Below are 11,140 nucleotides of genomic sequence, written 5' to 3'. Positions count from 1 at the left end.
ATGGATTATATGCATGTAAATAATGGACTGGAACTGCATAGTTGCTATTCTTTTTGGCCAAGTAAGTTGTCTCCAATTTTCCACAGTTTCCACCATTCTTTAATATATTACACCAGACCTATTTCACCATATAGGAATAACATGCAGATTTGTGGACAAATAAAAATATAAAGGTATGTATGGAAAGAAATTCCCTTTTTCACTAATAAATTAATCAAGACATCATAAAATTCCCTGCTTTATTGGGTTTTCTGGTACATTCATCACCTTAGAAAGGTGTTAAGAGATAGAAGCAATAAACATCTCAAAGAGATTTTTTTCCTCAACTTCTCCCAGGAAACCACTCCACGGGCTGGTGAAAAAGAAGATGACGGGAAAGTTTATGATTCCTGGAGTTCCGCTATCTTACGCTGCAATTTCTTTAGGTCTTTCTGTACTTTATAGTTTTCTAAATCCATCTTTGTTTTCTGTATTCGTTGGAGGGAGTTGAGAGAGTCATGAATTGATTTAAATCCTGGAAGAGGATATGAAAATAGGTATATTGAAGCTAAACAAGCATTAGATCTTTAAAAAATTTTTTAACAAAAGTTACTAGTCAGCAGTCCTGCCACAATCGATCATTGTTTAATTCAAAGCATATTAAATTCCATTAAGACCAGTCTAAAAATGTATAATAATCTTTTTCTTATAATGTCATCAGAATGCATTCACAACTGTGTTTCAACTAGTATCTGGCTTCATTGCGAAATTTCAATTCTAGTCCTTCCCCTCCATCCCCATAGACTGCATAATGAAATAATTCTGTATTTCAAGAGAGAAATTGAAAATATTTTCTTTCTGTTCACTTGGACAAGAAATTTGGATGATGTCTTTTTTTATTCTTGTTACAAAATTGAAGGTAAAGGCCACAGATGAGATTTTAAGCCTCTGAAAGCAGCCTGTTTGAAGGACTTAAGGAATGGTCCCTTGCCAGCTGCTCCTCATGCCTGCCCCCAGCACTTTGTGTCTCCGTTATACCACAGTCCAGCCACTCAGGGCCACAGCCTACCAGACCTCAAGCTTCTTAGGGTACAGCCCATTGCTTATTCACTGGAGGCTTTCGCATAGTCATTTCTCAACACATTTTTGTTAAAGGCATAAAAGCAAACCATTAATTGGGAGTCCCCATTTGTTAAGCTCTCGCTTAGTAGAACACAGAAACATATAGATTACAAGTTACTCTTCAGTTCATACTGGGATTGTACTAACAGAATGAGTAAATTCCATCTTTAATGGGTAAATAGCAAGCACAGCCCTAAAAGTTGGGTCAGTTAAATTGGGGTTGTCTCTCATACCAGAACCTTCTGATTCCTGGTATCTCAAAATTGTGGCTCCAGGCAGATGACTGCTCTGCTACACCTATCCCCCCATCCTTCCTTTTGACAAATTAGATGAGCCTTTCAAATTAATCCTCTTTGATGTTAGCTCGGCTTGACACTGCTGCCATTAGCCTCCTTAAGAAGAAAAGCAGTCATTATACTGGACTCTGCTCACTCATTTCTCTCTCTCTTGACTTCTAAAGGTCAGGTCTCCAGTTTGACAACCGTCCAGGCTCATTAGCTGCAGTTCAATGAGGGACATCTGACCTAGACTCTTAATTTCATGATATAACCACAAGTCAGGTCTTGATGATCTCTGAGGATTTTCCAGGTCTGACAATTTTATGATTCTATGATCTTAGAGACTAAACAATAAATCTCACAGCAATGGCAACTTGTGACCCTGCAACCTGTGAATGAGAAACTAAATTTGCATATTTACCTTCCCTCTGGTGATATGCTGACATTCTATGGGTTATTTAGGAAAGTCGGATGAAATACAAAGGATGTCACTTGACTAATGACAAGATTGCTCCCTGGCCATTAGCTGAAAGTAGAAAACCCTGAAAGACTGGATAAGAAAGGACTGATGTTCCTGACTCAGTTAAAGTACCTGCTCACCTGATTGGTATTCATCCTGCATTTTCTCTAATTCATCCCAGATCTGCTTTTCCAGTTGGCTCATCTTCTTGGACAGTTTATTTTCTGTATGCTTTATTTTGTTTAGATCTGCTTCATACTTCTCTGTGTTAATGAAATTCTCTAACTTGCTTGAAAGCTTCAGTAATTTTTCTTCCATGTTTTTTTCAGACATATCCTACAAAAGAGGTCATGTGATAAAACTTCTGAAAACCTTTGTGGATTTGAATTTCATCTTAGAAAATGCGTTTTAACAAGTTTGCTTTCCTGTGATAAACATGAGTTTCTAAACCAGGTTCCCTTGGTTCTAAAGCTATTCACAGTGAAGTGAAGTCGCTCAGTCGTGTCCGACTCTTTGCAACCCCATGGCCTGTAGCCCACCAGGTTCCTCCGTCCATGGGATTTTCCAGGCAATAGTCCTGAAGTGGATTGCCATTCCCTTCTCCAGGGGATCCTCCCAACCCAGGGCTCAAACCCGGGTCTCCCACATTGTAGACAGACGCTTTACCGTCTGAGCCACCAGGGAAGCTATTCACAAGTGTAAGTTAATTCCTTTATTTGACCTTGTTCATTTGTAGTTTCTGAAATTCTACATGCTATGGGAGAAGAGAAAGGGCTGTGGTCCTTATGAAATGCCTGGAGGATTTGGAATTTTAGCATTTAAAGAAGTGTTGCCAAGAAAGGCATTTTATATCCTGCTTGACTTGAGCTCCTGAGACATTCTCCTAAGTATTAGAGGTTCTTATTCCCTGAGCTTCCTATCTCTATGTGGACAGGCTTCAGGCAGGATAGAGATTCTCCATCTCTGCTTTCTATTAGAATCACCTGGCCCATTATCCACGCCCCGCCCAACCCCACCCTACCCCTACACACAATTCTAATTTAATGGGGCTGTGTTGAACCCAGGAGTTGATGGCATTTATAAGCTCCCCAGGTGATTCTAACATGCAGCAGGGTGGGGCTGCAGAGGCAGCCTGAGCTTCTTTGCTCCTCCTCACTCCCCTGCAGGGAAGGGAGAAACGCGGGTGGGTTCCAGCCTCTCTTCCTTGTGATAGGCGCCTTTTGCCCGCAGATGACCGCGTTCTCACTTAGCGCCGCCTAGAACTGGTGGAGGAGTCTTGCCTAAATCCAGAGCCGAACCAGCGGGCCTGGTTGGCTGCAGGTCGGACCACACGTCCTTCAACAGCCGTATCAGTGATAAAGCTGTAACGTTGACCTCCCTCTCTGGGACTCCTGCCTCCATCCATGCCAACAAGCTCAGGTTGAGTAATGGGAGCGTCCTTTCCCGGGCTGCCGAAAGCCGGTCTCCTGAAGTTCCAGAATCATCTTACTTGAGTCACCTGCAAGGTTGGCCGAGCTGCTCTCCCGTCAGGGCTCAGCAGCGTGGCCGGCATCGCTGGTTGGAGAAGCGAGCCGGCGATAGATTTCCTGTATGTGCCTGTCGCCCCACCCCGAAGCCTGGGGGTGTCTCTACAAGGTCTGCCCTGGAGAAGGAGTTTTGAAAACCTCCTCTGATCTACCAGTGGATCTCCAGAGAGGTAAAAACGACTTGTTTAAGGCAGTTTTCAGGTTTTATCGTATCTGAGCATCACCCAAGGAACGTATCCCGGAGCAGATGCCCAAGGGAGGCTCTGGAGTGTCTGTCTGATGCTTCAGCTCTGGGTTGGGACCAGGAGTCTGTAGTTTAAAAAGCTCTCTTTGTGTTATTCTGGTACAGGGAGAGATACCAGGAGGCGTGGGAGTGCACAGAATTGAGGAGTAGCAGACAGGACCAGAAGGCAGGCCTCTGGATTCCTATTCCAGCGCTAAAAAGTCAGTTACTGAGGCACTGAAGGTTACTGTGAGGTTTCCAGCGTGGCTCTCGAGACCCAGACTCACTGCTCACATCTAGACAGGGTATAACAGAGCCCTTACCAGCTTCTCCTGCAGGAGGGCCAGACACTGGTTTGCACGGCTGAGCTGCTCCTGTTCGTATTTGATGAGCTGGTTTTCTGTCCGTTTTTGATGGTTCTCCATTTCCTCATATAGATTCAATGAAAGGGAATTAAATCTAGGGGGGAAAGCAGTTTGTTCTATTTTGATAAGTAAATTTATGCATAAAACAGACATTTATTGAAAACTCTGCCTTTTTTTTTTTTTGATGATGAGGGTCCATGTGCCCAGCGAACACTTAGGGGTGATGGGGGTGGGTAAGGGAGCACACACTGGGTCCCTGCCAACAGCACCCATTTGCACAGCCTGAAACACACATCCACACACACACACACACACACACACACACAAAGGCCTGTGCCATCTGTGTATGCCATCTCCTGTCAGTGCCCAGGCCGTAGTGTGTGTGTGTGCAGAAGAATTACTTCAACAAGTCACTTGGCATGGTATTAGTCTATGGTAGAGGTTAACAAACCACCTTTTCTCTAAAAGTTACATAGGAAATATTTCAGGCTTTTCAGGCCCTGTAGTCTCCCTTGCAACCATTTGCCCGCCCAGTGGGAAAGCAGCCCCACATGATACAAATTATAGGCTTTTATTTTTTAGAATAAATGATGAGGAAATGAGGTGGCTATCATCTAATGACACTTTATGTACACTGAAATTTAACTTTCATGTGATGTCATGAAGTATACCTTTTCCTTTAAAAAATGATTAGAAAGTGTAAAAGCCATTCTTAGCTATGGGCAGACTGGCGAAGGGCAGTGGTTGGCCAAATCTTTTCTCTGCTAGGGTAACTGTGAAGCTGAGGAGGTGCTGGGCGAGAGAGGACAGTCAGAGGGAAAAATGGGGAAGGGAGAAAGGAGAGAAACCGAAAGGACTTTGGGAAGCAGAGTGTCCAAGGGAGATGCTCCTCGGTGATCATCTCTGCTCCGGCAAACCTTCAGTGAAGTCCCCACGTGTCACCAATGGATCTCTGAGTGGATTCTTTATTCTTTGTGGGGGTACGGGGTGGATTTAGAGAGATACTGAGTTACTCAAGTGGGGCAAAATCAGAAAAATCAAGAAGTGTGCAGGAAAGAACTGCTCACATCAAGTAAATGCACAGTAGGACTGTTAAATAACAGAATGAAGGATTTAAACAGAAGCAGATGTCACTGATGCTGTTGTTCAGTCCCTAAGCCATGTCCGACTCTTTGCAACCCCATGGACTGCAGCACACCAGGATTCATTGTCCTTCACTATCTCCCAAAATTTGCTAAAATTAAAAGGACTGGAATCATGTAGCTTCAGTTTGAGAATTCACTGCAGAGTAGCTGAGAGTGTGAGAGGGGAGTCCTCATCTGAAATGATTGATAAGAGGGGTGGTGGGGCCTGGGGAGTGGTTCCTGAAGATGTTTTCTGCTTGTGATTTGCTCATGATAAGATGTCATGTTCGAATTCTGTTTAGGCTAAATATTAGATCGCAGGAAAAGGGTATGTCATTTGTTACTGAAAATATTCAGACTACCTTAAACTGTGGGGTTGGAGAAGGCAATGGCACCCCACTCCAGTACTCTTGCCTGGAAAATTCCACGGACAGAGGAGCCTGGTGGGCTGCCGTCTATGGGGTCGCACAGAGTTGGACACGACTGACGTGACTTAGCAGCAGCAGTAGCAAACTGTGGGGTTGCTTGAAATAATAGTTACTCTAATGGTTTCAGGAAAAGTTACATGCAGCTAATTTGGTGTGTGACATTTATCACTGGAAATTGCCTAAGGCACGCTAGACATGTACCAAATTGCATGCTGCTTTAGCTCTCCTGAAAAAGTGTTTGGACTGTCAGTTGGAAAAGATGATAGTGAGGTCATTTCCATTTTTATGTAGACTTGGGGTCAGTTAGCAATGTCTGGAGACGTTTTGGGTTGTCACAAATGGGAGGTGCTACTGAGCCATGGTGGGTAAACATCCTACCGTGAACAGGGCAGCCTCGTAACAAAGAATTATCCTGCCAAAATGCTAATAGTGCCAAGGTTGGGAAACAGATTTGGATGATGAAATCCAGAAATGGAAAAGGGAGTTACTTTTTCAGTACTTGTATTTGTTGTAGTGTAATAGCTAAATTCTGATCTCCATCTTTCTGAATTAATACTTTTTGATACAGAGAGGAATATTTTTCACAAAGAAAGTGTCAGCATAGAAACTTATCCTTGATGTGGGTAAGTTTCTCAATAGTGAAGAAGATGAAGTTGATTATTCGTCCTGTTCTTAGTTTAAGCTTGCTTTTTAAACACTTGTGCTGCTGGCTAATGACAGATGTTGGATCTCAGATAAATTAGCCCCCCCAATGGATAGGTGGACAATCTCTGTTTAGCCAACTGCTGCCTCTGTCTAGAACACTCTTCCTGAGAATGTACAATGGCTCCTGCCCTAATTTCATTTATATTTATATTCAAGAACAACCTTATCACAGAAAATTTTCTTGACATTCCCTATTCCTTTACCCTTCTTTATTTTTCTTCAAAATGCTCATTATCACATGATATATAATATGTAGGTCTTCTCCACTAGAAAGTGAAAGCAAGGATTTTGCTTTGTTCATGGCTGTGAACCATGCCTGGAATATAGAAATGCTCAGTTAAGCAGAGGCTGAATAAATGATTTATTCTTTCTCATTGAATACCTTTTATTAGGGCTGTTAACAAATAGCAAATCATAGACATGTCAAGCTATTTAGAGACCTAATCTTTGATTTTCATCTTCCCTTCTCTCTCATGAAAGGATTAATTGTGATGGTTAAGTGGGAGAGTAAATCCCCAGATAACTAAGATAGCTTTACCATCAAGAATCCGCCCTTCAGTTCTCACCTTCAGTGTGTAAATAGAACATTTACTCTCATCAGTAATAAAATATTAAAATCCCTCTGAAAATCAAGGAATCATTAAATGTACCCAGGTAATATCTCTGGAAGGACATGGCAGTAATTGAAATTCTGAAATTAAAATAAACCATAAAGAATGAATTACTTTTTATGATCTTCTTATCACAAGGTTTTGCCTGTAACTGGAAACTCACTTTCCTGGTAACAGTCAGAGGTCAGATCCTGTCTATTGTTAGCTTATTAAAATAGAAAGGCATTATTTAAAAGCATTCTCCTTGAAAGGTAAAAAGGATAAAAATAGTGGTTTATATAAATGTTTTCCTTTCTTTTGACTTTTCTGTAACATAATGGACATGATTTTCCATATAAGAATTATTGTTCTGTTAATTATAGAACATACAGGTATAATCTCAATAGGATGAATTTATCTTAGATGACACATTTTAGTTCTCAAATTCTCTACATCACCGGTTATGGGAGTATTTTGATCAGATGTAGTTACATCCGTGAGTAGGTAGATAGACAGATGGAGTGATAGGTAACTTTTTCTTTCCTTTTCCTTAAATCATAAATCAGACTTTTAAATTATGGCCAGAGACCTCACTAGCACAAACATGAGATAAAGGCTGATTTTGAACATTTTTTCACACTGATAGAATCAGGTTAAAATGCACACCAAAGGCAATTATAGGGGAGAAAGTCACAGAAGAGGAAAAGAAAATTTAATGGGGTTCTGTAGACACCACAAGAGCCCAGTGTAGAGAGGGGTGGGTGTGTGTGCGTGCATGCGCACAGGCGTGCTCCCTCACATCTGAGTCTTGGTGACCCCATGAAGTGTAGCCTGCTAGGCTCCTCTGTCCATGGGATTATCCTGACAACAATACTGGAGTAGGCTGCCATTTCCTCCTCCAAGGGATTTCCCAACCCAGGGATCGAAACTTCATCTCCTGTGTCTCCAGTGTTGGCAGGCGGATTCTTAACCACTGAACCACCCGGGAAACCCATGGCTGTGGTGAGAGTGAATGGTGAGGGCAGAGAGTGGGGCTTGGAACAAGTATCCCAGTGACCTCCCTGCAGATGACGTACCTACCTGAGGACATAGCCCCATCCTGGGCTAGTTTTACCAGTGAGACTCATGTCTCAAACCCAGTGGTCTTGCATCCAACAATCTGTTGAATGAACTTTTTTAGAAGACATAAATATTTTGAATTCTTGAAAGCTTTATTACCAGGCTTTTGAGAATTCAGATGGTGGCTTTAACTAACTGCACAAGAATATAGGAAGATTTAGTGCCATTTTGTGGGTTATAAACACAGAAGATGTTTTCATTTTTTGTATCTGAATAAGTCCTTTAGATTAGGTACTATTGTTTCTTTAGAGATTGAGTCTAAGTTTCATGTCACAAACAAGAAGTTAATTTCAAGAAACATTTTTCTGAACTAAATTTATACCAATAGTGAGTGAGTGAAAGTCACTTAGTTATGTCCAACTCTTTGTGACCCCATGGACTATACAGTCCATGGAATTCTCTGGGCCAGAACACTAGAGGCGTAGCCTTCCCCTTCTCCAGGGGATCTTCCCAACCCAGGAACTGAACCCAGGTCTTCTGCATAGCAGGCAGATTCTTTACCAGCTGAGCCACAGGGGAAGCCCTTTATAGAAATAACCTCAAATTAATTTCTTCTCAGTGTTCTATGGTTTTTAATGAGTGACAATAGTTAAAAAGAAATTTCAACTTCACTCTGATAGAAAGACTTTTGTTTATTGTTTGTTACAAATTATACTTGAGTTTAAATTCCAGTATCTTCATAGCCTCAGACCATCAGTTTTGAGCACCTGATCATTCCCTTTCCTAAATTTCAGTAGCACAGTTGAGTTCAATTCAGTTGCTCAGTCACATATGACTCTCTGAGACCCCATGGACTGCAACATGTCAGGCCTCCCTGTCCATCACCAGCTCCTGGAGCTTGCTCAAACTCATGTCCATTGAGTCAGTGATGCCATCCAACCATCTCATCCTCTGTCATCCCCTTCTCCTCCTGCCTTCAATCTTTGCCAGCATCAGGGTCTTTTCTAATTAGTTGGTTCTTTGAATCAGGTGACCAAAGTATTGGAGTTTCAGCTTCAACATCAGTCCTTCCAATGAATATTTAGGACTGATTTCCCTTAAGATTGAATGGTTGTATCTCCTTGCAGTCCAAGGGACTCCCAAGAGTCTTCTCCAACACCACAGTTCAAAAGCATCAATTCTTCTGTGCTCAGCTTTCTTTATAGTCTAACTCACATCTATACGTGACTACTAGGAAAACCATAGCTTTGACTAGACGGTCCTTTGTTGGCAGAGTAATGTCTCTGCTTTTTAATATGCTGTCTAGGTTGGTCATAGCACAGTTAGTTTACTATAATATGTGAAATTATGAGATGGAAGCATCACAGACTGACACAAATAGCCTGAGATTTGGAGTCAGACACTTTCTTACTGTGTGACTTTGGGCAAAGTATTTAATTTCCATGATTATGAGTTACCTTGTGTTTGAAATGAAGATAAGACCCAGCTGGCAGAGCTGAGTGCACATGAGCTGCATGAGCATTTAGCGATTGGTGGAGGGTGGTGGTGGTGGTGGTTTAGTCACTAAGTTGTGTCCAACTCTTTATGACCCCATAGACTATAGCCCACCAGGCTGCTCTGTCCATGGGATTTTCCAGGCAAGAATACTGGAGTGGGTTGCCATTTCCTTCTCCAGGGGATCTTCCCAACTTGGGGATTGAAGCGACTTCTCCCCCTGCCAGGCAGATTCTTCACCATGTGAACCACCTGGGAAGCCCTTAGTGATTGGTAGGCGTTTATAAATGACAATAACTATTTATCATTTCCCTACTGATATATTTCATTTAATATCTCAACTTTCACTTTACCTGTTAATGAGCTTTTCACTTATTTATGTGTTTTCTCCCCTACTGTCTATGGTCATGATTATGTCTTTGGATTTTCCAAAACACAACTTAAGTATTATAGATACTCAACACATTCCTTTGTTCATTGGTTTCTATTTGTATCTAAATGTGCTGGGTGCTGAGGATACGAAGACGAATGAGACAGGTCCTTGCTCTGATTTGTTTTCTACCGTGGCAGCACCTTCAAAGCTGTGTAGTAAGACTTGACTCTAGGCATTTGCTTCCTTGGCCAAATGCTTTTTCTTATAATTCACTATCAGCTGAGCAGCAGCAGCAGCAGCAAGACTATCGAGGGGTGCTGCCTCTGCTAGCCCCCTGCTGAAAGGCAGCCATAGTTCACGCTGCCTGAGACTTGCTCTGTAAGCACTCGGTTGTTGGCTGAGGGCATTACTTAGCTGACCATCTGACTAGGGCCCTTCTGGAAAGAGGAGGCTCAGTGCAGAGGTCCAGAGGACACAGCCTGTGTGTCTCCTTTGTCAGATCAAATGATCACTTCTGTGCCAAAGCACGGAACTCACTAGAAAACTCCCAGACAATATTCTGGCTTTTAAGTTCAATATATTAATAAAACATGTTCCGTCTACCATCAAATTTGAATTTGTTAAAATTTCTAAATGGGAAAAATTGCCAATTAAACTTCTCCTTTAATGTTATTAAAAGCTTTTAGTCTCTTTGTTCAGAAACAGTTTTCTTTTTTCTTAAAGCAAGTACTATACTCCACCCTCTTTGCTTTGGGAAGTGCTCTGACTGGGAGGGGGGAAAGCCCTACCCGCCTCACTTTCTCTTTGAACAGAATACTTTGTAATATATAGCTCAAAGGGTTAATATCCCTAATGTGAAGGAATCCTACCAGTAGATAAGAAAGTGTTGAAAATAATGGTAAAAAATGGGCAATTCACAGAAATTCAAAGGGTGAAGGGAATGCAAATGAAAGAGATGCTATTTTTCACCCTTTAATTGGCAAATATTAAAAAGAATACTCAGTGTGAATAAGAATGCACAGGAAGTCCTCAGGCATTGCTGGTATGAGTAAATTGCTACAACATTTTTAGAAATAAATTTATAAAAATTAATACAAACATAAACTTTGACCTAGGAATTTTGCCTATAGAAATAAAAGTACCTATAAGGAAATTTAAGGATATACTTACAATAATTTTTGTTTGTATAAACTGGAAATTTTTGTTTGTATAAACTTGTAGCTATAAACTGGAAAAGATCTATTCATCAGTTAAGATAGTTGAATTAATTATGGCATATCTGTAAGTTAAAATATTATGCAGCTGTGAAAAATAATGCTAGAATAATATTCACTGATTTAGAGAGATACCAACATATACTGAAAAAAAAAAAGGTATTGAGTAATGTGTATAGGATTTATTTTAAAAACCTATG

General features: G+C 41.3%; 2 protein-coding genes across 9 annotated transcripts in view; one reads left to right on the top strand and one right to left on the bottom strand.

Moving 5' to 3' along the window:
- Positions 1 to 225: 225 nt before the first annotated feature.
- The window catches only part of FAM81B (family with sequence similarity 81 member B), a 58,633-nt gene continuing 47,718 nt past the window's right edge, over positions 226 to 11,140 (bottom strand). For all 6 annotated transcript variants that reach the window (XM_086413173.1, XM_086413178.1, XM_086413176.1 and 3 more), the window contains 3 exons: positions 3,912 to 4,047; positions 1,980 to 2,175; positions 226 to 514 (listed from right to left, as the gene is read on the bottom strand). In XM_086413173.1, the coding sequence (XP_086269299.1) occupies positions 381 to 514; positions 1,980 to 2,175; positions 3,912 to 4,047 (466 nt within the window). In that variant the 3' untranslated portion in view covers positions 226 to 380. The remainder of the gene's footprint in view (positions 515 to 1,979; positions 2,176 to 3,911; positions 4,048 to 11,140) is intronic.
- MCTP1 (multiple C2 and transmembrane domain containing 1) overlaps positions 2,842 to 11,140 on the top strand; it is a 721,660-nt gene continuing 713,361 nt past the window's right edge. For 2 of the 3 annotated variants that reach the window (XM_086413168.1, XM_086413162.1), the window contains exon 1: positions 3,398 to 3,535. The gene's annotated coding sequence lies outside the window, so the exon portion shown is untranslated. Of the gene's footprint in view, positions 3,536 to 11,140 lie in introns of all 3 variants that reach the window. The other variant, XM_086413169.1, reaches the window with a different exon arrangement.

Source organism: Bos grunniens, chromosome 7 (genome assembly GCF_055505025.1).
Source record: "Bos grunniens cultivar Pamir isolate PY7600 chromosome 7, Bosgru_T2T1.0, whole genome shotgun sequence".
NCBI lineage: Eukaryota > Metazoa > Chordata > Mammalia > Artiodactyla > Bovidae > Bos > Bos grunniens.
This window is presented reverse-complemented; position numbering and strand designations above follow the sequence as displayed.